This window comes from Myxocyprinus asiaticus, chromosome 15, assembly GCF_019703515.2.
Source record: "Myxocyprinus asiaticus isolate MX2 ecotype Aquarium Trade chromosome 15, UBuf_Myxa_2, whole genome shotgun sequence".
NCBI classification, from domain to species: Eukaryota; Metazoa; Chordata; class Actinopteri; order Cypriniformes; family Catostomidae; genus Myxocyprinus; species Myxocyprinus asiaticus.
The window spans coordinates 25,305,327-25,332,897 of record NC_059358.1 but is presented as its reverse complement, the minus strand read 5'-3'; the positions used below and the strand labels follow the sequence as shown (position 1 = coordinate 25,332,897).

The window sequence follows — 27,571 nt, the reverse complement described above, 5'->3', positions numbered from 1 at the left end:
ATCGACAACATATTCTTAATAAATAATAAGCAATTTAACAGCCTCCAGTAATTTGGTTCACATGTGATGTGTCTGACAAATGCACCGTTGCAACAGATTAAAGGACATTTATTTATATGGCGAATTTGCTTTGGATAGATGCAGCTTAAAAGACGAGAGTCACAATAAATAAATAAGTAAATAAAAATACATAAATAAAATTCTTACATTCTCTTTTTACATTTTGACAGACATGAAAAGTTACACACCTCAAACTAACTAGATCATTACCCCTTTTGACTGATAAGTTAACATGTTGATGAACTCTTGCCTTGGCGCCCTTCTGCCCAGTCCATGCGCGCGGGAGAGAACACAGTCCACATACCGCTCCCAAAAGACCTGTGCCAGCTGCATGAACATGCCTTGATGTTTGGGTTGATGAGACTCGCGCAAGTACGTCATGAAGTCCCAGAGCCCACCAACTGTATCCGCAACGCGCAATTTACGCGCTTGTATTACCGCCAGTGACGATGCATCCCAGCATTCACGGTTTATCTCGCCCAGGCTACCTGGATCCCTGCCCCCGGCCACTACCTCGGAATTCAATATTTCGAGATTGGGTAGAGAGGACGGTGATGCGGCGGCAAGCATCAGCAGACACAGTGACAGAGGACGCCTCCAATGGCCGTCCAGGAATCCCATTATTCGTTCCATTGGAAACCTTGGAATCAGTAGTCAAAACTGTTATGAGTTGAAAACTGTTGCATATCATAAACAGAAATTAATTCAACACACTACTCATTCTTAACGTTTATGTTTATAAGTTAATAATAAACCAAGAAAAGCAATAACTGGTAAAGCAAAACATTTCCCACCTGCAACAGCACGTTAAATAGCTTTTATGCAAAACATGACTCAAAAACATTGACTTACAAAGTGGTTACAGATGCTTTTTTGTGTCCAGTGACTGACCTGAAGACCTCTGTTTCCTTTCATACCGCTGAGGCGAATAATTGGCTTCGAGCGAGTCTTTTAAGACTTATGTGGACCTTTAAAGCGTTGCGCGCCCACGTTTCAAGCGTCATGGTATTGACTGTAGCACATTCCACTCACAGTAAACCACCTGAGATGAAGAACATAATTAAATTACAATTTGTTGAACAGAAGTACTCATAGCTCATGATTAGCCTACTATTATTCATGTTTCCGCCCAGCTGGGTAGAGCATAAAGAAGTGAGTTACATCATTAACTTATTTTGTACTGTTTACGAAATTAAGGAATAGTTCACCCCAAAATAAAAATGATCATTTCCTCACCCTCATGCCATCCCAGATGTGAATGACTTTCTTTTGCTGAAAAAAAAAAATAATAAAAAAAAATCAATACAAGTGAATGTTGGTGGCCAAAACTTTGAAGCTCAAAAAAGCACATAAATGCAGCATAAAAGTAATCCATAAGTCTTTAGTGGTTAGATCCATGTATTCAGAAGTGATATAGCCTACTAGGTGTGGGTGAGAAACAAATCAATATTTAAGTCCTTTTATACTGTAAATCTCCACTTTCACATTCTTCTTGTGTTTTTGGATTACTTTTATGCTGCCTCTATGTGCTTTTTAGAGCTTCACTTACACCTACAGAGCTGAAATATTCTTCTAAAAATCTTTATTTGTGTTCTGCAGATGAAAGAAAGTCAAACACCTCTGTGGTGGCATGAAGGTAAGTAAATGATGAGAGAATACATTTTTTTGGGTGAACTATTGTTTTAAGATCATGGAATTAAATGATTTTGTTAGTTGTTTATTATAACAAAGTCTCCTGATATTTTGTTGAACGATAGATGAAAATAAGAACATTTAGTCAGGTCTAAAGGATCATATCGTAAAAAAAAAAAAAAAAGAAGAAAAAACAGACCCCAAAAATATTTATAGTAGGCCTATATGTAAAAGTTGATATTTTATTGTGTGTTACATGGAGAGTCGTATCTAAAAGCTGGCAGAAGAATCATGCCCACTGCTACAGACCATAGAGCTGTGACCAGTGTCACTGTAAAGACTTTATAACAGTAAGATAATGATGAAGATTATGATTGTGATACGTTGTATCCTGGGTGAGACAAGTGTAATGGACAGCTGTTGTAGCCAAACCCACTGCCATGTTGCCGGAAGAACACATGTGGTTAGTTCTTTGCTTTAGCAATGCAGAATCATTTGCACTTTAACTAAGGAATAAATAGGTTTCGTGTCACTTTAGAGCAGTTTCTGATTTTGTGAGTTATTTCAGCATGGTCTGAGAGTTTGTTTCCGGAAGGTTAGTAACGTTGGCAAGTAAAAAAAACAAAAAAAAAAACATTTAGGTTATTATGCCACATACAGTGTGCTGTTGTAGCCCGTCCTTCATATGTTTGTTATTCCCTTACGATTCAGTTCACTTGACGTGTCACTAAGCTGATGCTATGGGAGTGTCCTTCTACATGACCTAATTGAAACCCTTCTGCAATAACGGCAATTCTAAAATTGGCTATGGTGTTTAAGCCCTGCCCGTTTAGGCGCGAAGCTGTCCGGTACAAAATCGGGCGCACAAACACCATTCCACAGAATTTTCTCCCTTCAAGACAGCGACTCATCTCTCGTCTTAAAAGCCCTTTCCATTTTTCACCGTCGAAATACACGAGCCAGCGGACAGAATCTTCGCAAGCTTGGAAGAATCTCCGCTCCCCTGCAGTGTTCCGTCGGACATTCTACACCTCGCCAATTGACGCTTCGTTGGTGAACGGATCCTCGCTTCAGCGACACACTTTCATGCAGTGCTTCGGCCTGAATATCGTTTATTGCTATTCCTATATTGTATTATATTATATACACTGGCAGCCAAAAGTTTGGAATAATGTACAGATTTAGCTGTTTCGGAAGGAAATTGGTACTTTAATTCACCAAAGTGGCATTCAACTGATCACAAAGTATAGTAAGGACATTACTGATGTAAAAAACAGCACCATCACTATTTGAAAAAAGTCATTTTTGATCAAATCTAGACAGGCCCCATTTCCAGCAGCCATCACTCCAACACCTTATCCTTGAGTATTCATGCTAAATTGCTAATTTGGTACTAGAAAATCACTTGCCATTATATCAACCACAGTTGAAAGCTATTTGGTTCGTTAAATGAAGCTTAACATTGTCTTTGTGTTTGTTTTTGAGTACATCAGAGTCTCTAATTTGAGAAATAGATGCCTCACATGTTCTCAACTGACAGCTTCATTGAATTCTACCCACTCAACACCAGTTTCATGTACAACAGTAAAGAGAAGACTCAGGGGTGCAGGCCTTATGGGAAGAATTGCAAAGAAAAAGCCACTTTTGAAACAGAAAAACAAAAAGAAAAAGTTAGAGTGGGCAAAGAAACACAGATGGATCTTAACCCCACTGAGCTTTTGTGGGATCAGCTAGACTGTATGGTGCGTGAGAAGTGCCCGACAAGACAGCCACATCTATGGCAATTGCTACAGGAAGCTTGGGGTGAAATGTCACCTGAGTATCTGGACAAACTGACAGCTAGAATGCCAAGGATCTGTAAAGCTGTCATTGCTGCACACGGAGGATTTTTTGATGAGAACTCTTTGAAGTAGTTTAATATGTTCTGAAAATGTTTTTCTAATTTAATAGTATTTTTTTACATTACTAATGTCCTGACTCTTCTTTGACTCCCGAGGGATCACACAAGGAGGCACGGAGGCAAGGTCAAGCAGGATGAAATTGAGGTGCACCTCGTGCCAGCGCACACCCTGCGAGCCCCTCAATCTCCATGCACCGAATCTATGCCAATACAGTATGTGTTTGACGAGTGTCGGCCCTCTGCAGGAGTGCACGGCCTCATCATGTTTGGCGGTTCTGACGCTGGGGATGATGTTATGTCTCTCGCCGCATCTGGCGAGTAATCAATGGAGGACGACACTGCTCCTTCCCCCAGCAAGGATGAGGAGCGTGCACGCGACACTGACAAGGATATGCTTTGCGTCCTTTCAAGGGCGGTCAAAGAGCTCGGTCTCGTGGTCTCCTCCAGAGGAACCTGAAAAATCTCACCTTGATGAATGTTTCCTGCAGTCTGGACGTCATGAAGCGTTCCGCAGATCTGCCCCATTCTTCCCAGAAGTTCATAACAAACTCACAAAATCCTGGCACGCGCCCTATTCAGCTCGCTAGCACAGCAATTCCACTCTCCTCATTAAAGTGGACCAAGGTGAAGACAAATGTTATGCTCAACTACCCCCTGTGGAAGAGGCGGTAGCGGCACATCTCTGCTCAGCGAGTAGCAGGGCATGGAAATCATGCCCCGTTCATCCTTCCAAGCCATGTCGACTGACATCTGCACTGGCTGGAAAAGCATACTCATCGGCGGGCCAAGCTGGTTCAGCAGTCCATGCGATGACAGTGCTCCAATTTTCCAAGCTAAGCTTCTCAAGCAAATGGATGAGCAAGGCTACGATCCAGAGTCCGCTACGGACTTAGCGCTAAGAACCACGAATGTCACAGCACAGGCCATTGGCAAGTCAATGGGCAACCTGGTGGTTTTGGATCGTCACATCTGGCTGACCCTCACGGAAATGCGTGACGTGGAAAAAGTCGCTCTCTTTGATGCTCCGGTGTCTCCAGCTGGCCTTTTCAGCAGTTCTGTGGATAGATTTGCTGAGCGCTACGTCACGACTCAGCAACACTCGCAGGCTATGAGACATTTTATGCCAAAACGGAGCAGTACTTCATCACAACAAGCTCGCTCCCGCTCTGTCTTGAGCCAGCACCCAGCTAAAAACCCCACGCCTGCCACCAAAAGTCACCGCCGGTAAAGCCACGCAAGCCGTGGCCCAAACAAAGGCAGCCGCCTCAGCGCGGGCCCCGCACCGATGGGAAACTTTCAGTCTGAAATAGCTAATTATCATGTTCTGATTTGCTCGGACAACACGACAGTTGTGGCATACATAAACCGCCAAGGCGGAATTTGTTCCTTGCCAATGCTGAGACTGATGCCTCGCCTCCTCCTGTGGAGCGAGCATCATCTCCTCTCCCTGTGGGCGACAAATTTCCCAGGCTGTCTGAATTACAGTGCAGACTTAATGTCGCACCAAGGTGTGATGCCGGGCGAATGGAGACATCATCCTCAGACTGTTCTGAGGATTTGGGTAATATTCGGCAAAGCAGAGATCAATCTATTTGCCTCCACTTTCTCCTCTGGTACTCCAAGTGCCAAGCTCCGCTAGGAGTGGATGCAATGGCCCACAAATGGCCTGCGAAATGCAAATATGCGTTTCCCCCAGTGTGCCTCCTTTACTCTGTCATATGTAAAGTCCGAGAGGACAAAGAAACGATTCTATTGGTTGTGCCGAAGTGTCCCAATCAGTCCTTGTTTCCAGAAATGATAGAGATTCTGGATGGCCCTCCATGGAAAATACCACTGAGGAGGGATCTCCTCTCTCAAGCACAGGGCACAATCTGGTATCCCCAGCCCAAGCTGTGGAACTGCCCCATATCTGAAATTCTCACATTTCTTCAAGAGTGATTGGATGCAGGGCTCAAAGTTTATGTTGCGACTATATCTGCGTATCACGCACCCAAAGCCGGTACCTCTAATAGGCTGAACCACCCTCGCCCGGCTATAGTTCCGACTTGGTACCTCACTTTGGTCCTAAAAGCGGTCACGGGGCCCCCCTTCGAGCCTCTGTACTCTTTTTTGCTTACAATTGCGTGTGCTTTCTCTTAAGACCGCATTACTGCTGGCTCTGGCCTTGGTAAAATGGGTCGGTTATTTGCAAGCACTGCCAGTTGACAATTCATGTTTGAAGTTGGTCTGGGGCTTTCAAAAGGCACTGTCAAACCCAGATAAGGCTATGTGCCTAAGGTTCTAACCATGCCCTTCAGAACGCAGGTGGTTCACCTTCAAGCCTTTTTCCCTCCTCCATTTAATTTGGTTGAGGAACAGTCCTTGCATTTGTTATGACCTGTGTGAGTGCTACACATATAAGTTGAGTGCACCTGCCAGTTCAGACCAGCTCTTTGTGTGCTATGGAGGACGCACAAAAGGAATGTCCCTCTTCAACCAAATATTTTCCCACTGGATCGTTGATGCGATCACCCTGCCTTACGAGTTGCAGTGTGTGAATTGCCCAGTTGGTGTTAAAGCAAACTCAACCAGAGGCATGGCCACTTAATGGGCATGGATGAATGGTGTGTCCTTATAAGACATCTGTTTTGCAGCAGGATGGTTGTCTCAAAACACATTCGCAAGGTTTTACAACCTAGATGTAACGTCTCTCTCATAACAAGTCCTCTCTGTCTAAAGCGCTTGCTAACTTTTTTTTTAATCACATGTTAAGCATGCAGATACTGATATTCAGGTGAACTGATCAACCCTAAAATGTTGAATGTAGTCATTCAGCACTATTCCCAAATTTCTTCAAGGAATCATTTTCTTTCTCTTCAGGATGGTGGAGGCAAAGTATATTATTATATTATTATGAAAATAATAATAATAAAAAAATTATGCTACATTTTATTGTGTAGGAATGGATGATGACAAATTTAGCCTCTAGATATTTTTTTCTCCATGAAATTTGTTCACCCAAAGAAGGACCATAATTAATTGATTATTCAGTATGCTGCATGATGATTTTTGGGAGATCTTAGGCTTGGGTCATGGCTGTAAAGTTTTAGCATAGCTCTGTTTTGTATGCTACTGATGAATATAATGAACATGTAATGCAATGTACCTATTTTTTAATTCCACCAAAATCCTGGTATTCTTCCATATATTTTAGTTTAATAAAGCCATTTTGCTAAATAAAAGCAAGATTGATCACGCATCCTATTCAGAGACCACACTTTCAGGGTGTGTAAGGAGTGTTCACACTTAATTAAAAAAAATTATTAAAGGCAGGGCTGATGCTGACATACAGTACTGTCTTGGTGACTGTTGTATAGCCTTTTTAAAAAAGTGTTTTTTTTTTTTTTTTAATTTCTCCTAACAGTAGGTAAATATATTCTCTCTCTCTGTCTCTTTTTTTTTTTTTTTTTTTCCAGTATGGCAAATTTGTGGATAATATATGGCTGTATTTCAAGGGTGGGAGTGGGGGAATGGGATTGCCCTGTTTAGGGGGGTATGGGGGCAATGGAGGTGATGTGTGGGTGATGGCCAAAAATGGTGTTACCTTGTAGCAAATCAAGGACAGGCACCCTAACAAACAATTCACTGCTGGTGTTGGTTCTAACAGCAGGTGGGTCCTTATTTATATAAAAATTAATAAGATAAAACTATTATATTTATCTTTCTATTACTGAGTAATATGTGAGTGGAACTTGGAATTCAAATGTTTGTAATTCCCCTTAAAGGCAATAATATGAATATTCGCTGTTCTATTAAACAATTGTTATTTTTTTTTAATCAATAATCATATAATTTCAGTTGAGGATATATTCTTTTTTTACCTATTGCTTTTTTGTGTTTAGGTGGCCTGATACAGGTCATACAGACCTAGCTTGAAAATTCTGTCATCATTTACTCACCCTCATGTCACTCTAAACCCCAGTGACTGACCTAAGAATTTTCTCTCTGTATATTTCAGCTATAGTGACATGAATCCCATATTTCTTTTGGCTATTTAGCGAAGCCCGATTCGCAAATGAATCATTCTCTTGAGTCGGCTCTTTTCAGTGAATTGGCTAAATTAGCTTGCGAAAGGTCTGAATTGATTCACGATTCAGTTCGATTCGGTCGGAACGCTCTCTCACTGAATCACTTGGAGCGGTTTCTCACTCAGTAAAACAGCATGGGTATACTTAAAGCTGAAGTATATAACTTTTTCTGTGTTAAAATACTTTCTCCTATCCAACCTTAATATGCAGAGACAAATATGTAAGCCATTCATTGGTTGATTTTTTTCAAAAACTGTAAGCACTGTGTATCAGTGGTGCTATGAAAATCCTCTGTTTGTTTTGAGCGACCCAGACTATCTCTTTGTTTGACCAATGGCAGATGGGTGTGTATTTGGAAAGTTGTTTTGAAAACAGTTTATTTTTGCAATTCCATTTGGTGGTGCTAGTGTTGCAGAAAGACTTCAGCTTTAAGAGCACAGAGAACAAACAGCGCTGGATCAAGTTGATATTTCCCAACAATCAGCTGAAACATTGAAAAACTTCAACGACTGCTGTGTCATGTGAATAAGGGGCCGTCCACATCTAATGTTTTTTTGCATCTGACCACACTGTTTTTCAATTGTTTTCCATTTAAATATTCACTAGACTGATGTTTTTGACCACTGTGCCATGATTCGCTGTGATTAGCATGATTAGCATCTCTTACAGGAGCACTGTATTTTTAGATAGCATGTCAAATTAAAAAGAACTTTCAACTGTTAAAAATGCATCTCAACCCACTGTCAGGATCCTGTCACAGGGATGAGAGGAGGGAGGCAAGGACAGGAAGGGCAGCAGACTGGGTGGCGGCCGCTGGACAGGTGTCAGCAGACTGGGCGGCGGCCACTTGGGACTGGACAGGTGGAGCAGCGGCCGCTAGGGACTGGACAGGCAGTCTGCTGCCCTTCCTGTCCTTGCCACCCTCATCTCCTTCGTTCCCTACCTAAATCCTCCTCCCCGGATCCCAGACCATGCCCCTTACCTGAGGCCCCCTCCCTAGCCGCCGGACCCCACTCACTTCCTTAAACCTCCTCCCTTGTACCTCCCATCGGTCCACCATGTAGCTTTATTTGCACAAAGCTACCACCAGTTCCTCCCTGGTTTCCTTCCCTTCCCTCCCCTCCCCTTCTTTTGTTCTTTCTGTTCTTTGTTAGTGCCTGTTCTGTTTGTCTTGTTTGGTGTTTGATGTTCCCCTTTTTGGGATGCAAGGAGGCGTCCCTTAGAGAGTGGGTAGGGTCAGGATGTTGTCACTTTGTCAGTCTGAGTTTTTGTGGTGACAGGATTCTGACACTCTTGTTCTGTGTCTGTGTTGTTTAGTTTTTTGTCTCTGTGTGAGAGCATGGCTTCGGGTTGTGGTTTCCCTGCTGTGCGCTCTTCGGTCGGTCTTGTTTCATGTGTTCAGGGCATGGTGTCTGGATCCTGACTCTCCTGTTTAGTTCAGTTTCAGTTCTGTGGTCGGGATCCGCACACTCATGCTCCATGTCTTGTCTTTTATTGGCGTGAGTGCATTGCTCTTCTTGGCGGCATGAGTCATCTTGGCAGCATGCACTCACGTCAATTGCGCTTGCTTTGCGCTGCGCGTCTGGGTCGCGAGCCCGGATGCTTGTGCTAGGGTTCAGTCACTTCTGTCTTAGATGTCAGTTTTATTTGTGGCCAAACTCTCACACAGGTGTCTTGTCTCGTTTTGTCGCCTGTTGCGTGCATCACGTGGTGTTTGCCTTGCGGTGTACGCTCAGGCTTTGTCTAGTGTGAGATTGCATGGCATTGCTTTGTTGGTGTTGCCATGCATTTTCTCGTCCTGTCTGTCGGTTGGCAGGAGTGCATGTTGCCTTACTGTCTTGGCAATATGCGCTCATGCCATTCAGGTGTTTGTGTTTTGTGAGAGCACGTGGCTTTCTTTTGTTTCTGTTTTGCCTAGTGTCTCTCATTCCAGCGTCATACCCTGCCACCTTGTTTGCCCATTATCAGTTAATTTGTCTCACCTAGCCTGCCTATTAATCTGTTGATTTCTCTCCCTATTTTAGTCTCCTCATGTGCGCTGTCCTGTACCAGTTCACCTTGTTCTCTTGTCCTGTCGGTCCTGTGTTTTTTGCTAATTTTGTGACCCAGCCTCGACCCATCTGTGTGATTACCATCCTGGACCTTGGACTTTGTTTTTTCCCCTATGGGGTAGTTTGGGTTTTTGGCTTTGTTTTTGGTATAAATAAACTCTTTTGTTTCACTCTGCATTTGGGTCCTGCCTCTGCAATTCATGACACCTGCATTCGTTACTCTGTGCCTTGCCGGATCAGTGCAGCGTCTGCAGTAATGTGTCGCAGTACTGGACCATGGTGGTGAAGAAGGAGCTGAGCAGCGTCAAGGTTGGTTGTGCGGTGCGCTTTATAGCAGCTGTTGCCCTGTGCTGCAGCCCCATAGTCACCATAATCCTGGTGACTGTAACCCACCAACAATAACAACAACAACCTCCTGCTCTCTGCTCCATCCTTACCAGCACCTTCCTACCATCCTCACACTAGTCCAGGCGCCATGCAGACCCCAGAGGCAGGTGCTGACTTCGGGTCCACTGTACGCCTTCAGACCAGCGTGCCTATGCAGCCTGTGGTCAGTTCGCAGCAGGTGGCGTCTCAGGTGCCCATCCAGCAACAGGCGCAGACTGTTCAACGGGTCCAGCATGTGTACCAAGCACAGCTGCAGTATGTTCAGGAGGAGAACAAAAGTGTTTACACCAACGAAACCATAAGGCCGTATTTGTACACAGAACTGCAGCTGTACAACCAAAACAGCGGTGAGAACTACTTCGATACAAAGCTCTCAATTTACCAGTCGGTGTACATTCCAACCCTTACCTATGGTCATGAGCTTTGGGTAGTGACTGAAAGAATAAGATTGCAAATACAAGCAGCCGAAATTAGCTTTCTTCGTAGGGCGTCAGGGCTCAGTCTAAGGGATAGGATGCGAAGCTCTGACATCTGAGAGGGGCTCAGATTAGAACCGCTGCTCCTCCGTGTTGAAAGGAGCCATTTAAGTTGGTTCGGGCATCTGATTAGGATGGCTCTTGGATGCCTTCCTGCAGAGGTGTTTTGGGCATGTCCAACTCGGAGGAGGCCCAGGGGAAGACCCAGAACATGCTGGAGGGATTATATCAGGATGAGCTGGAGGATTTGGCAGGGGAAAAGGACAGATGGGCTACTTTTCTTAGTCTGCTGCCACCACGACCCGATCCCGAAAAAGCAGTCGAAGATGGATGGATGTATGGATAGATGGCTTATTTTTGAAAGTCAATTTCTGCACAGCCACATTCCTTTAAGTCTTGGCTACAAAGAAATCTATAAGCATTTATTATTGTGCCAGGAAAAGAGATACAGTTCATTGAAAACACATTGACGTTTGTGACAACTTGCCCCAGTAGCAAGGCATGTTGTTACGCTATCTGAGGTAAGTTGTCACAATGGAACCTGACATTAAACCATTGCTGTAAGTTTCATGTGAACATTTGAGGGGAAACACGTTCCCCTGTCATCCCTGTGCCTCCATTTAAGTTTACACATGCATTAAACAGCCTGTTATTGGCTTTTCAACAAAATATAAAACAATTATGAGTCACAAAAAGATTCTTGAAACAACAAAAATGGAAAGGTAGCAAAGTAAAATATCAAAACATTGTTTTGACTGACAAATACTGTATTTGATAATAAATTGTATAAATTTATGACATTTAAAACATGTGAAAATCAGCCCTGTAAAAAAGAACAAAATGCTTTGACCTAACTTTCATGAAAAATATATTGGTCCAAAGAACACATTTAAACCCTTTATTAAAAATGTGCCTTCATAATATTATTGACTCTTGCCGTAGTGTTATGCCAGTGTGGTTTGTTTATGTTTGCTTGTCAACCTAAGAGCTATAACAAATATGATGATAGTAAAAATTTTCTTTGGAGGGTAAAATTCACAAAAATATATTCTTCTTTTAGAGGGTTTTAAACTAGGTGTTTGAAACCAACAAATAAAAACTCTGCTAGAAAAAACATACATTTGCACATTCAAATTTAATCATTACTGAGGTATAACCCTTGTATGACAACTTTACTATGTGACAACTAGCCCCGGTCTCATCTACCAAGTCTTACAGAGTCATACAATAGCTTTGTGTGAGAAACAGATTTAAATGTGGAGTTATTATTCACTGATCATTTTGCATTACCAAATTATGATACATGCAATAAATTATTTTCCACGTAGCAGGAGGAACAGCGAACTGTTGTATCGACAATTGGTTTGAATGAGGTTTGGATGTGAATAACATTTAAGAGTTAGGACAAAAAGCAGGATTTTCAGTGAATATCAGTTTAATTTTTGGTCTATTACTAAAATATTTGGTAATTGAATTAATCAGCAAGTACTTCCTGTTTTAGAAGGCTTATCTTCACAAGACCACATGTTATGTTTCAAGATTATTATTATTATTTTGATAGTATTGGTTTTGTATTTGTATTGTAAAATTTGTGTTCCGTTGGTTTTGTCAGCATCCATGCTCTGAGTGGGGCTAAAGGAGAGGATGCTCAAGTTTTGCACGTACTGGGATCTGTGATACAACGGATGATGGAAGATTCCTTGGTAATTCCATTTACACCTCTGGCTATTTCACCCAAACACATTATTCTCATTTAACATCTCACATCACTTCATGTATTTATTTGACAAGTTTTTCTTAACTTCTACACATTCTCTCTCATCTTTGAAAATGTATACCATTATCATTGTGTATTGTTTGCTCATTATCATGTTGCATACTGTGGTTACATTTTCTTTTTGTGTGAAAATGAAGTATATCTTAAGGACACTTTGTTCATTCTTTTCTCTTTAGGAGAATTGAACTGTGAAGGAGACTGACTAAAGATGGTCAGGATTGCACTCTTCACTCTGGGTTCTTGCCCAGTATAGGTCAAACCAGGCAGATTGAACTAGACATTAAATTTATTGCAGATCTTGGACTTATAGGGTGAGAGAGACTAGAAATGCACCGATTCGATTCCTTGATCGGTTTTGGCACTGATACTGACCTTTTTAAACTGAACGGGTATCAATCAGATGTGACTGATCCAAAATTCAATAATGTGTTTGTTAGTTAGTTAGTTGTTACTTTCAAGTTTCAAAAATGACAAAGACCATAAAAGTAGCCCATATGACTTGTGCACAATATTTGAAGTGATAGCTTGGTATAAGGAATGGACCGAAATATAAGTAATCTCTGCAGAATATCTTCTCTTCCAGTGCAGCTTTCAAATGTTATTCTCCATTCGCTGTATTGTGAACTGGCTTGTCCCACTGGGTTATAACTTGAGCTGCACTTTGACAGCCATATTTACCTACAGATTGCACATACTCTTATTAAGATGTTTTGTACAAATTATGCTACTATATGTCATTCCTTGGTGACATAGTTTGCACTTCCTCTTCGAGGGGTGGGGAGGATCTTCTCAGACTCTATTACTGTGTATTTCACACATTAAACATTTTCACAGGTTTAGTTTGAAAAAGTTAGTTTTATCTTGACAGGCTTCCTAATGCCGGTAATTCGTCTTTACTGACTGCCTTGTCTCATGCTAAGCCGAAGATTGCCAGCTACCCCTGTGAGTACTGATCAATTACAAAATAGTAATCAAATTAGTGAAATAAGTTGAGGAGGACTGCTACATAAAATTGTACTTTTTTTTAACCAGTATTATAAAGACTGTTGTTTAAAGTTACTATTTTTCTTTATTTTCTGCCTGTAGTTACAACTTTAAGACCTGAGATTGGAAAGATCAAGTATGATGATCACAAGCAGGTAGGATGACAGCCTCAAAATGTGTTTGTGTGTGCTTTACGAACTAGTAGCATGCGGTCAGCTCAGAAGGATGTCGTCACATCATGACTTATATTTGTGACAACGGCAGTGAGGTTTACTCATTTTTATGCCTGTTCAGAAGACAACATAGAGTAAATTTTAGTCTTAGTGTCTAATTTAATTGGATATATTGTTCTGGGTTGATGAAATTAGTTTTATACGGTATCAAGTAAGTCATGTTAAAGGGATAGTTCGCCCAAAAATGAAAATTCTCTCATCATTTACTCACCTCATGCCATCCCAGATGTGTGTGACTTTCTTTCTTCTGCTGAACACAAACAAAGATTTTTAATAGAATATTTCAGCTCTGTTGGTCCTCACAATGCAAGTGAATGGTGACAAAACTTTGATGGCCCAAAAGATAGCTTAAAAGAAATCCATAAGACTCCAGTGGTTAAATCCATATCTTCTAAAGTGATATGACAGGTGTGAGTGAGAAACATAACAATATTTATTTATATAACTGTAAATCTACACTTTCACTTCAACATTCTGGTGTAGAAGTGACTTTCACATTCAGCAACCTACAGGTTGGGGCTGGTCAAAGGTGGAGATTGATACTAAAAAAAGGACTTAAATATTGATCTGTTTCTCACCCACACCTATCATATCACTTCTGAAGATATGGATTTAACCACTGGAGTCATATGGATTACTTTTATGCCTGCTTTATGTCATTTTTGGACCTTTGGAATTCTGGTCATCATTCACTTGCATTGTGAGGACCTACAGAGCTGAAATATTCTTATAAAAATCTTTGTTTGTGTTCAGCAGAAGAAAGAAATTCATACATCTGGGATGGCATGGGGGTGAGTAAATAATGAGAGATGTTTCATTTTTGGGTGAACTATCCCTTTAATTAGGCAAGAACTGATGTTATAATTATTCCCAATCTTCCATCAAGCTGCGTGACAGTGTTGCTTGGTTTTGGCATGCTCCTAAAAAAAGTTAAATGAGACTATGTACAGTATCGTCATTCCCACGTTTTCTTCAAACTGTGATAATGGCAGAGTGAGTATAGAAGTCTGCTTTTTCCCCCCTAAGGTTTCAGTAGCCAAATTGCCAGGACTGATTGAAGGTACTCATGGGAACAAAGGCATGGGACATAAGTATCTCAAACATGTGGAGAGAACCAAGCAGCTCAGTTTGTGGTACGACTGTGGTCATTCTGTAATGTGGTGAACCTGAATATTAAAGTGGTAGTGGTCCCATTGTATTACATTGGGCCTTATACATTCTTTGATATATTGTCACATTCAATTCTAATCAATTTACGTTAGAACTGATAATGAATGATTAACACAGAAATTTGTTGCTCACGTTTCATAAAAGAGGCCCACTGTGTGTTTGGTTTTTGATTTTTCAGGTCGACATCTGTGGGTTTCAACTAGCTAATAACACCCCATTTAGGTCTGCTTTTGAAACTGTGCTACTTTTAACCAAGGTAATACTTGCTGGGGCTATTTACAACATCTTTATTTATAACAACATGGTGGACTCTTTACAATAGAAACTCTGCTGCTCTTCTGAAAACAATGCTCCTACATACGTGATTGTGCTGCATAAAGTGCTTTTGATTTTCAATTTTAATCAGGAGCTGGAGTTGTATAAGGAGGACCTGTTAGCCAAGCCAGCCATCCTGGTCATAAATAAGATGGACCTCCCTGAGAATCAAGGCAAGCTCAGAGAGCTAGAAATGCAGCTGGAGAACAAAGAAGGTAGACATTATAGGAACCAAACAGTGGCTATTAAGACTATGATATGGGTTAAGTCAAGGATATTAGTCATGCATTTCTTTGAGGTTTAGCCTTTGTTTAGTGATATTTTGGGTACAGCAGGTGCATCTGAGAAATTGCACATCACGACAGTAGATGCTCTGACTGATATAGTGGTTGCATTATTGTTTGATACAATTGTGTATGAAAAGCAGTCTAATTCTGATTACTATGGATCATGCTGTACATGAACAGTGATTTGTATATGCTGCAACTATTTTGGTGGTCTCATGTATTTGCCACAAGCAAATCTTACTAAAATTTAATGATTATCGAATTACATTGACATTTGAAGAGTTTTTGATGATTGTGTGCATGCAGTTTTCCTTGATTTAAAGACCATTTGAATCATCCTTCACTTTCATAGAATCAAGCCACTGCCTTCCTGAGGACATGACTCCAAGAGACCAAATCCATTTCACAAACATCGTCCCAGTCTCTGTTACAACTGGCCTTAGACTGCCCGCGCTCAAAACCCTCATCCGGCAATCATTTGAGGAGCAGAATGCCATAGAAACTGAGAGACAGCGCAGCGAGAGGCTCCTTAAGTTGAGAAGGGTGAATCCCACTCCATTGATACCAAGCTGGGGGCCTCCAGCCTGAGATCCATACAGGTTTCTGTATGGCAACCCATAAACTATCCTCAGGGATACTATTGAACATTTGTAGACATGTTAAATATGCAATGTGTGAGCATGAATCACAGATAAAAATGGCATCAGCTCAACAGAGAAGGAGAGTCCATAGTCAGTTTTTACTTAGCAAATCAGTCTATATTGTTTAGACCTGATATGTGTTTAAATTTTGCATTCTGGTACCGAATTGGGGATCCACTAGTCCTACTCAGCAGAACTGTGTCACCAAATAAATACCTCAGCACCCTAGTGCTTTTCAAATGTAAGAACATACTGTTGAGGCTCCAAAGGCAAAGCTTTGACTCTTTGAGGAAGTGTTTTTTTGTGTGTGCATGTCTGGATAGTGCTGTTTTTCTTAGCTTTCATTTAATACTTGAAGTGTAAAGAGACAGGAAAATACATTTTACAATGTTCAAAAAGCCATATCACGCAAGCAAGTTTGCAGTTGTTGTGAATATCAACATATTCGGCTAAAGGCATTGGTTTTGCTTCAACAAACAAGTAAATAATGATGATGAATAACTTATGGCTAAGACAAAAACTGACCAGTTAGTTAATAGATTTCCTACGCCAGCTTAAATACTTCCAAAACAAGCCAAAGCATCGAGCACAACTCCGCTCTCTTCACTGCTCTCATACTCTGGGCTTAATCTAGTGGTGTTTCTTTAGTGAATGGATCAGTGTATTAAATGAATCCTTTAAATAAATGAATCGTTCTCGTCCATTTCCAATGTTTCTGTGGTGAACAACTGTCTGTGTTTTTTAACGAATCAGTTGAGTCAATGATTCAATGACTCACTCATAACATAAAGGACAGTCATTTGTTGCCACTGACTGGCATAAATATGCAGTGGGTAGATTACTTCAGAATTGCAGTAATCTTCCTGATACTGATTAAAAATTACTTGACTAAAATTTCAATCAGTAACGAAGTCTCTTGATTTGCAGTTTTAGGTAGTCTAATCTATTTCTGGATTAGTTTTGGATTACCTCTGACCTCATTTATTTGCTGTCATATGCATTTGAGTAGGATAATCTATACTATATTGACAACGATATTAATATGAATATATAATTTTTTTTTTTTTTTGTGAGTGTTTTACTCATTTTTTCCCAGACTTCGAGAATCAATAATAAGTGAAGGTCATTGGAAATTATGTACTTATAGTATTTTACAGCTATGCATGCTTAGTAACTTGCATAATTATTCATCATGAGAAGGCATGGTCTTATGTAATATTATGCAACAGATAAAAAAAAAGAAAAAAGTATTAGGGAAATCAATTACAAATAATTTACTTCTGTTGCCTGATTAATATGTAATAATGCAGCCCATAAAGTAAATGTAATCTGATTATGTAAACCTAATTACATGTAATCCATTACTACCCAGCACTGTAAATATGCATCTGCAGAAATGGTCACTAAAAAATTATAACGATGAATCAAAAATCCCCACCACCATTTGAGAAGACACGAAAACAGATAGTGATACAAACAACAAAGAAGCTCTAAAATATCAGCACTCTTTGAACGCAGCTTGGCCAATCAAATTCAAGGATTGGGACAGTCTTTTGTGTATAATAGCAAGCCTCCTTGTCTTTGCACCTCTTTATGCATGTTTTTGGATAATGTGAAATTTGTACCAGAAACTGAGCTCTGCTGCCATGTGGTGAATATTCATGCAGTTCTTTAGATGCAATACTTGTCTTCTATTAGTGCGTAGGTTGATCAACAGCACTTTGTACTTGACAATCATTTACACAGTTTAGGGATAAGTTGTAGATTTAAATGACTTAATTTACAGCAGACAAATATGATAATCTGTTATCAGTTTGAGACACTCCGAGTTACAGGTGTTGAAACCCAATGTTACAACACTACCCAGTCTACAACTTTTTAAACATTTATTATTATTATTATTAAAATATCTCTTGAGATGTGCCATCACTAAGTGTTTTCATTCCCCGCAACACCTACAAGACAATTATTAATAATAATTTTCACATTTCCAGTTACACTAACTGATGTAGGCCTACCTATATTTCTTTAGTCATCATCACCTTCTGTCCGTAGTACTAATGACCATACATGTTTTGACACTGTTTGGTGAAACTCATGGATCAGGATACTCAGGGTTAAACATCCTTCTGCTCCGCCTCCACTCTCTCTGGCTCATACTCTCAGTTGGACACGGAAATGTGATTGCGTATTTTTTATTTTATATTTTACAGAAGCGCTATTAATAACTTTTTAAGTAATAAGCATTTCTGCATTTTGAAGTGAAGACATATGGAGACATCTTAAAGCGATCCATTTACATTGAATGTATCAGGAAGCAGTAGATAAAAGGAGTGTCTCTTTATAAAATAAAATGGCTTCTAAAAACTCCTTCTGCACAGAGGATCTCTCCTGTCCTGTATGTCTCCATATTTTCCAGGATCCTGTCGTCTTACCGTGCAGTCACAGTGTTTGTAGAGGTTGTCTGCAGCGCTTCTGGAGCAGTAATAGACAGCAATGTCCGATTTGTCGGAAACGATCGAAATCGAGCAGTCCTCCATCTAACTTGGTGTTAAAGAACGTGTGTGAGTCTTTCCTGCAGGAACGCAGTCAGGGGGCTTCAACAGAGCTGTTCTGCAATCTGCACAATGAGAAACTCAAACTCTACTGCCTTGTGGATAAACAGGCTATTTGTGTAGTATGTCTATCTTCTAAGATTCATAAAAATCACGACTGCTGCCCTGTAGATGAGGCTGCACATGACCAGAAGGTATGTTTAAAAATAGTGTTCCTTTGAGATTAGCCATCACTTTGGAAACACTTGCGCATTTGTTAATTTGACCAGCTGCTAATTCTAGGAGGAACTCAAGAGTGCATTGAGGTCTTTACGAGGGAGGCTTGATAAAATGCAAGAAATCGAGGTGACCTGTAATCAATCAGCAAATCACATTAAGGTAAGTACGAATCTACTGATAGTTTGACGAACTGTATAGACAAAAGTGTGTGACTAGTTCCATTATCAACAACATATTGTCCAAAATATTCAATGTGTTGTTTCTGAAATAGTGCTGCTATAAATACAGCATTGCAATAACATTTTAAGACACAGGCCAATCAAACAGAGAGGCAGATTAAAGAGGATTTTAAGCGGCTTCATCAGTTTCTCCATGATGAAGAGACAACCAGGATAGCTGCTCTGAGGGATGAAGAGAAGCAGAAGAGTCAGATGATAAAGCAGAAGATCGGGGAGATGAGCAGAGAGATAACATGTCTTTCTGACACCATCAGAGCTGTGGAAAGTGAGCTGAGTGCTCCAGATGTCCTCTTCCTACAGGTTCCTTTATAATCTATATTTCTGTCTAATTAACTTATTTTCAGCATGAAATAGATCATGCTGATGGACACCCTCTGATTCCGTTTCAAGTATTTTAAAAACGTGAGCTGCTTAAATGTCTTTAAATTTTTTCTCCCTGTCTGTGTGTTGATCCAAGAACTTCACGAACACAATGAAAAGGTAAGTAAGCTGCCATTTATCTCTATTCTCTCTTGTTCTGAATGCAAATTCTTAACACCACTGACCCCTGGATATTAACTCAGAGCCAAGTGCACACTGCCTGACCCAGAGATGGTTTCTGGAGCGCTTCTCCATGAGGCGAAACACCTGAGCAACCTTCAGTTCAGGATCTGGAGCAAAATGCAAGGGATTGTTCAGTATGGTAAACATTTTTATACTGCTTCTGTACAGTATAGTATCCTCTCCTCTTTTACTTATGTTACATGTACACGATGCCTGTTTTAACACCAAAGTTTTCAAGCAATTTTCCAGGTTCAGTACAAGTTAAGCTTAGTCGACAGCATTTGCGGAATAATTGTGATAACTATGAAAAGTAATTTAGACTTGTCCCTCCTTTTCTTTAACCCTTGTGTTCTGTTCATATTGGAGTAACATTCGTACTGTTCCCGGACAAAGATGACTAGAACAGTCTTCGTGTAACCTGTCTTTTTCTAAAATATGTGATAACACATTTATTTATATATTTTGTTTGTCATACCTCTAAATGAACTGCTTTCATAGTTATTATTAACATTTTTGAATTTTGGGGGGACTTTATGGATTTAGAACTCAATACGCTCAAATTACAACATAAAATCTTTATTTGAAATAAGCAAAACATTTTTTTACCTTCAATTCAATGAAAAACAAAGTCGAATATTTATGAAAAGGCTTCTATGTGTCATGTATTAGGAGTGTCTGCTGCCATCTGCAAGACAATTTCATAGCAATTTCAAGTATAGCCTATAGACCATTTCAAACATATAAACAATAAAAAGGAATTCAAACAAAAGTTTTCCTGCAGCACTTCCGGTGTCATTAACAGATCTTTTAAATACGGCTCTGAGTTAACATAATTTCCTCAAATAACATCAAATGTTTACCCGAAGTGACTTATTCAGACGGTTTGTTGATACTGAGTGTCTACGCGAGAGAGGCAATTAAATTGTATTGTAGTTTAAATGCTCACAATTATTTCCTCAGCGGAGAGCTTGGGAATGAACAATCCTGTTATAATTAAGTATTTTTAAGCAAGTCAGGTCACTCAGCAGACATCTTTGGAATGCTCTCGGACAGCTATTTTCTATGTAAACAAGCAGCATACAAGTGCAGCGCCTATGTACTTGAATAGGAAAATACCAAAATCCTCAAAATGGTGGGTCAAGATTACAATCAAAGAACATATTTCAAATCAGAAGTAAAATCTGACAACACTGGTATCATTAATTGAAAAAATTCCTGGCTTGTACAGCTAATGCGCATGCGAGATGATTGTAAGATGATATCTGTATCTAAAAGGTGATTGGCTCATTTACCTGTCAGATGGGCTTGCTTTCTACATCTGATGACTGTTGGACACTCCAATTTCTCTTAATAGAAGTGACTCGTCTCTGCTAAATAGTCTCTGGTTCTAATCAGTGAAGCCGTTCAGTGAAGCTGTGTGAAGCCCTGGATTCGAACTAGCGACTCCAGGGGTGGTAGTCAGCATCAATACTCGCTGAGCTACACAGGCCCCCTACAGCATGACTATCTTGATTGTTCTCCCTTCAAAGTGCCCTTCGGAGGGTGATTTATCATGTTTGGAATGCATAACTAGCAGGAAATGTTCAAGGAACAAAAACAATCACTTCCTTAAACCGTCTTAAAATGGGCTATAGAAGGCCTCAGTCTTCTCTTTATTGCTGAATGGTGTCTTCAACCCAATGTTGTAACTTAATTTATAGCTACTATCATAATTTTTACATTTGGATGTATATGTAGGCATTCCAAAAGACAATTATTTGTCAAATTGTACCTTTTTTGACCACTTGCTCAGAATGCTATTTTTTTTAAATAATGTCACATGTAGTGCTCAATGAACAGCCAAACCTGACAATGTGTTTACAAAGAGAAGCCTTAGAAAAAAATATTTTGTTGTCTATCATTTATTTTGCAAACACTCTTCAGTAATATCATTCAAAAAAAATATTTTTTTTTTTTTCTGCATGGGAATGTAAGTGTTTCTGAAACAAAACAAGAAAATTCAGTGTTTTGTCTGAAAAGGTAAACTCTTGCCAAAGTGGGGTCAAACATTTAGTTCCATAAGTGTGTGTGTGTGTGTGTGATGATGATGATGTGTGTGTGTGATGATGTGTGATGTCGGTTTGTGTTCTGCATTGTGGCTGTGTTGTAGTCTCATCCATTTTCATTTCCACTGATTTCTGTCTGTCTCTGTGTGTGTTTTCGCATCTATGTGTGTGGTGAGGGTGGGTGAGTGTGTGGGTGGATTATTGTAGGTGTGGGTGTGTTCTGCACTGTGGCAGTGTTGTAGTCTCACCAGTTACTTTCTCTGTGTGTGTGTGTGTGTGTGTGTGCGCAGCATTTTGTCTCTGCTCTCTGGTCTCACCCACTGATTTGCCCATTGATTTCTATGGTCGGACAAATTTGTTCGGGAACAGTATATGAGTGTGACTTTTTTTTGTAAAACCGCCTAAACTTGATGCAATCTTGTCATTTTTATTTTTTTTTATTTTTTGGTGCATTTAGATGGTAAAATAAGACCCGAACAGAACATAAAAAAGGACAAATCTGGCTTACATTGAGGCGCTTGCAATGAAAGTGAATGTGGCCAATCCGAAACATTAAAATACTGTTTCAGATGTATAGCCACATCTTTGCCATGACGACATAACATTATAAACCCTAAAACCCTTAAACAACCATACAAACTATGATTTCATCAACTTTACAGATTACTGCCTCACTGTCACTTAGATTTTTGCTTTTTGTAAAGAAAAGTAGGGACGAGTCAAAATATGTTTTGTGGTAATCAACATTATGCCACAAATGCTGTTGATTGAGCTTAAATTGTAATGAATCTGGAATATTCCTTTCATACCAAAACGAAATGGAATGGTGATTAAGTAGTGTTCAAAGGTGAAGTGCACACTTTTTGTGCCACTAGTATCATGATTGTTTCAACCAGGTTTCCCAAAGTCTAGTACCCTTCTGCCATTGTTCTGCCAAAAAGGAAGCTCAACCCCAACAAACCCACGCAACTGGTTAATGTTGCTATGTCTGTACCCTGCTCTTAGCTCCTGTTACTCTGGACCCAAATACTGCAAATCCAAAACTAATACTGTCTGAGGATTTGACCTGCCTGAAAATCTCTCCTGAGAGGCAGCACTTTCCTGACAATCCAGAGAGGTTCGACAGATTTGCATGTGCCCTGGGCTCTGAGGTAATTAATTCGAATGTGCACAGCTGGGATGTTGATGTTGGAGAGTGTACATACTGGATCCTGGGGGTGATTACACAGTCAGTGCAGAGGAAGGAGGTGGGTTTCTGGAATGGAGTATGGTGTTTGCAGTTCCATAATGGTGATTATGAGACCTACTCTCCAGGGAAGGTGTGGTCTCTCCTTGATGTAAAGAAAAGGCCACAGAGGGTCAGAGTGCAGATGGACTGGGACAGAGGAAAAGTGTCTTTCTTTGACCCAATCACTGACACACATCTACATACTTTAATGAACACTTTCACTGAAGGTGTCTTACCACTCTTTCACAATGGTTGTAAACACTCTACTCTGAAGATTTTACCTTCAAAATATCATGTGTTGGTGTAATAGTACAGTCAGAGATACTATGGCCTGAACTTATTTGACATCAGTTTGATACAGACATGAATGTGGAATCTTACATTTTATACAGTTTAATTAATCCTTTTTACAGAAGCATTGTGAATCTGCCAAAAATTATATTGACATAATGATGCTTGCTGTATGCTTAGTCATAAATTGTTTCATGCTAGGGACAAAAGAAAACAAATGTAAGCAAAGAAGTGGAGAAAAAAAAAGCCAGGAAGTTTTTTATTTTTTATTTTATTTTTTATGTCTTTTTCTCAGTATTACTTGAGGTATAGAATAAAATGCATAAAAACATAAAAAAAAAAAAAGAAAAAAAAAAAGCTTTAACAGCACTTGTAGCTTTGATTATGGTTGTAGGAATACAGCTGCACACTAAGAACTTGTTACACTTACTACTGTGAAATACAATGTTTAACATTAATGTTTTTGATTATTCCTCAAAATTCCTTCCTCACAGTTAAACATCAATCTATAAAATGTATTTATAGCATTTATTAGGAGGACAAAGAACTGATCAGGCAAGTGTACATGCATTCAAATGCATCATGCTCTTTGTACTGTCTGTCTGTTTGAACACGGAATGTTTACTATGTTAGTGAAAATTGAAAAATACTGTCTGTTACAGATGTGGTGTTTTGGTCTTAATCAGTGTTGCTAATCTGTTACATTCATATTGATCCTACATCAAAAATGCATTTAATAAACTAATAAAAAATTACACTTCATGGTGAATTGGAAATGAACAGTATGTCCCAGAGAGGAGTGAGGTGGAACTGTTTAAGGAGGGAGTGAAGGGCTTGTTATGTAGGTAAGTGTGAGTGGTTTGAGTAAATTGTCCACAAAGCTGGACAAAAGTTTTTTTTTTGTTTGTTTTTTCTTCAAGGAACTGTTATGATAAAGAATTGCTTGTCTTGTTTATACAGAGTTACAATTTTGTGATCTATGGTTTAACCCAGTCAAAACGCTTGAGCCACAGTTATTGTAACAAAGGTTCTCAGCTCACTTTTATTGTCACTATGCCATTACACATGTGAAATGTGTGAAAATCTTGTGCATGTTCCAAACATTGCAACCATACATATAAATATAATAAGTACACTGAACAGAATAACAATGTACAGAATAACAATATAATAACAGATATTAAGAGTCTTTATGGTGTCAGAAATAGTGTTTGTCATTATATTGTGTACCTGAAAGTCTTCTCTCATGTTTTGGCCCATTTGTGCTTAAATTTAAAATATAGGCACACATCTAAAGTAAAGCATTTCTTCATGTCCACCTGAAGTCAAGTGGAATACCCACTAGATGGCACCAAAATCTCGTAGGTGGTTTGCAGGCCAACCCAGGATGCATACCTTCTAAAGAGCAACTAATTCAGTCTTAAGTTTAAAATGTAGTGTGGCTGATTAGCTTTCATTTTCAGTCCAACAATACAATTCTATTCTTAAAGTTTCTTTGTTTCTTTGTAAGGAATACAAAAACTGCATGTAGATAATGACACAATTATCCAAAGAATGTGGTCAAAAACAGTATAGTTGCACATGTAGGCAACTCTGACTACAATCTCATACACAAATAAAGACAAATGTAAATAACAACAAAAGGGGGCGTGTCCAAAACCACCAACACAGTGTTCATCTTAAACATTAGCAGTAGAAGTAAATTAAAGCTTTTAATTAACATTCATCCATATTTACCTATTAAATATTTCATAATTGCTTATATATAAATCTATTATTACAATCATAATTAGAGAAATATATACATTGTTCAAACAGCACAAAATATTAATGTGGGTAAAATGCCTTCATTTACTGATAAACTATGACAGTGGCCTGTTTAGGAGTTGACAGATGCTTTCCTGTAATCAAAATTGGTATGTATTCTGCCATATTTATCAAACTGATAATTTGTCTTTTTTTTTTTTTTTTCCTGATTCATACAGAACTTCACGTTTTAAAGTTAATCTTTCACAACCAATAACATTTAAACAATGATGTAGTACGTTGCATGACAAATATTGCAAATCCGGACAGAGATTGTGAGAAATCACGCAGTACGTCATTACAGAGCTTTACATAGAAACATAATGTAAGCATCAGATTTATGGCAAAGATTAACATGTTAAATCCTTAATTGCATTGCAATATATCCATATTAATTATATGAATATATTCCATGTTCACTTAATTAAAAATACACATTTAACAGTATACAAGAGTACTAGATAGATACAGTACTTTGATATTGAAATCTAGTGTAGTCAGACATAGGACTGAAAATAGCGATTTCTCATGATTAATTCACCAGCAAAAGTAACAAAACCACCAGGAGGATCAGAGATAAGGGAATCATGGCACTGGAACTACAAAGGATGTCCATACACTCATTAAAAGAGAATAGAAATACAGATTTGAGGTGAATGTCACATTATTACTACAAAACACTGTCTGCCTAAATAGTAGCTCCTAGGTGAAATAGAAAATATTGATTTAAAATATATATATATATATATATATATATATATATATATATATATATATATATATATTATTTATATTATTTTTTTTAAATGTACCAGTATTGTGGTGATGCATTAAAGTACTCTGCTGTTGCTTCTGTGAGAGTCTTTTCAAACTTATCTACCCATAAGAAAATCTTACCATATAATATTATGGCCTACTGCTTAGTGGGTCCTGGTGTAGTAGTTGTTGAGGTCATTTGAGGTATGGAAAGGGCTCTTGGAAAAATAAAAAATAAAATATGCCTCAGGTTTCTATCATCAAATGCCAAATTCTCTCATTTTGCTTAGTCAACTCTTCCGGACTTCCATTTTCTTTGTGCCACAAATAAGTGTTTGAAAGGTTTAGATATTAATATTTATATACTGTAGGTATTTACAAAGTTCTTTTAGTAATAAAAAAAACTTTTTATTTAAAAAAATTAAATTAAAGTAACACACACACACACACACACACACACACACACATATATATGTATAACCCAAGAGATACCCAATACAAGTATAACCCTATATAAAATATTGACCTTGTTTCACATGATCCATCCTTGGATTGTTCATCAGGAGAAACACTGAAGTTCTTCACTGTCACTTTTGGGCAGGGTAGAGAGTTATTCTCTAGTAGACTAATCCAGAAGTATTCTGGATTGGTAAACAACATTTATCTCAATGCTCTCTAAAAGACTGACACAACGGCAAGTGTCTAGATTATTAAGATAATGAGTAATTAGTTGCCCATTTGAATTCTTTCCATTCTACTAAAATCAGCCCTTTTTTCCCTTAATAATGTTTCCTTTAACATCTTCAGCATGTTTTGGCTGCTGCCTGCATTTTTCATACCCAAAAAGCTCACCTTACACATACAGTGCACTAATCAAAGTATTGGTCTAATTTGAGAAAAATGGCTCTGTGTTCCAACTAAAAGTGGTATTTCATTCCACTAGATGGCAGAAAATACTATGAAAACGAAATTGTCCTCCTTCACCTTCCATCACAATGGACATCTGAAATGCAGGTGGCGCTCTAACGCAGCTGAGCATTCACCTTGTGCTCCTCCATAGGAATTCAGTCCTTTTTTGTGATTCCACACCCAGCTGTTTTGTCTAATGTCTCAGCCTATGAGTGGACTAGAAGCTAATCTGGTTGTTGTTGTTGTTGTTGGAAAGCAGAGATTCTTAACTTTGTAAAGATGTATTACATCCTCAGTAGTCAAGAAAATGTTTTACTGATAATATGCTGGACATCTGAGACACAAAATAGGGGATTATTTAACCAAGCAAGCAAACAGACAAGTTGAAAATGGCCCAGTTTGGAGAAAAGTGCTGATTTGAAGTTTGTGGCTACTAGGGGCTTACAGAAGCAGTGATCGGAGCAGACATGAGATGTTTGTCTTTGATAGATTATGTTGCACTTTGGTTCTTTTGTTAATCATTCAAATTGTGGTGTTATGGCAGCAAAATAAATAGCCACATTCCTTAGAATGAGAGCTTTCCTTTGATATATGACTTGTCTTATTTTAGTGTTATTTGAAAAAGTTTTAGGTTCATATTACTTTTCCTTCAACAGGGCGGTGGTAATTTCTGACAAGGCTTTCAGGCCTCATCTTGTTACTTCGCTGGGTTTCCACACACATATTTATGCACATATTGGGATGTTGCATAAAAACTGCTGGGTGGCATCACCAAAGATGTAAATAAAAAATCCAAAATGCACAAACTTATATGCTCGCTTGGTGGAAATCTCTTTTTCGTTCAGGAGCGGGTTTGTTATTAGCAATAATTAATCATTTTTAAAGATAATTCATTTTTTCTCCCCAATTTGGAAGGCCCAATTCCCAATGCGCTCAAAGTCCTCGTGGTGGTGTAGTGACTCGCCTCAGTCCAGGTGGCGGAGGACGAGTCTCAGTTGCC

The 27,571-nt window shown here is 39.1% G+C and overlaps 2 protein-coding genes and 1 pseudogene across 2 annotated transcripts; 2 read left to right on the top strand and 1 right to left on the bottom strand.

Annotated features, from left to right (window-relative positions):
- Nucleotides 1-258: 258 nt before the first annotated feature.
- LOC127452665 (protein FAM237A-like) lies at nucleotides 259-681 on the bottom strand. Its single transcript, XM_051718295.1, has one exon. The coding sequence runs from the start codon at nucleotides 679-681 to the stop codon at nucleotides 259-261; it is 423 nt and encodes a 140-aa protein (XP_051574255.1).
- A 1,009-nt stretch (nucleotides 682-1,690) lies between these two features.
- Nucleotides 1,691-16,675, top strand: LOC127452664 (GTP-binding protein 10-like; annotated as a pseudogene).
- A 1,449-nt stretch (nucleotides 16,676-18,124) lies between these two features.
- On the top strand, nucleotides 18,125-23,862 carry LOC127452436 (E3 ubiquitin-protein ligase TRIM39-like). The gene is made up of 6 exons (XM_051717874.1): nucleotides 18,125-18,729; nucleotides 18,818-18,913; nucleotides 19,063-19,293; nucleotides 19,451-19,473; nucleotides 19,557-19,675; nucleotides 22,587-23,862. The coding sequence occupies exons 1-6, from the start codon at nucleotides 18,334-18,336 to the stop codon at nucleotides 23,114-23,116; spliced, it is 1,395 nt and encodes a 464-aa protein (XP_051573834.1). The 5' UTR covers nucleotides 18,125-18,333; the 3' UTR covers nucleotides 23,117-23,862.
- Nucleotides 23,863-27,571: the final 3,709 nt, after the last annotated feature.

What these genes read in the sequence shown, in the direction of transcription:
- LOC127452665 (XM_051718295.1), bottom strand. Translation starts at nt 681, where the DNA reads ATGGGATTCCTGGACGGCCATTGGAGGCGTCCTCTGTCACTGTGTCTG.
- LOC127452436 (XM_051717874.1), top strand. Translation starts at nt 18,334, where the DNA reads ATGGCTTCTAAAAACTCCTTCTGCACAGAGGATCTCTCCTGTCCTGTA. An exon ending in AATCAGCAAATCACATTAAG is followed by an intron (nt 18,914 to 19,062) that starts GTAAGTACGAAT and finishes TAACATTTTAAG; the next exon opens with ACACAGGCCAATCAAACAGA. An exon ending in GCAAGGGATTGTTCAGTATG is followed by an intron (nt 19,676 to 22,586) that starts GTAAACATTTTT and finishes CCCTGCTCTTAG; the next exon opens with CTCCTGTTACTCTGGACCCA.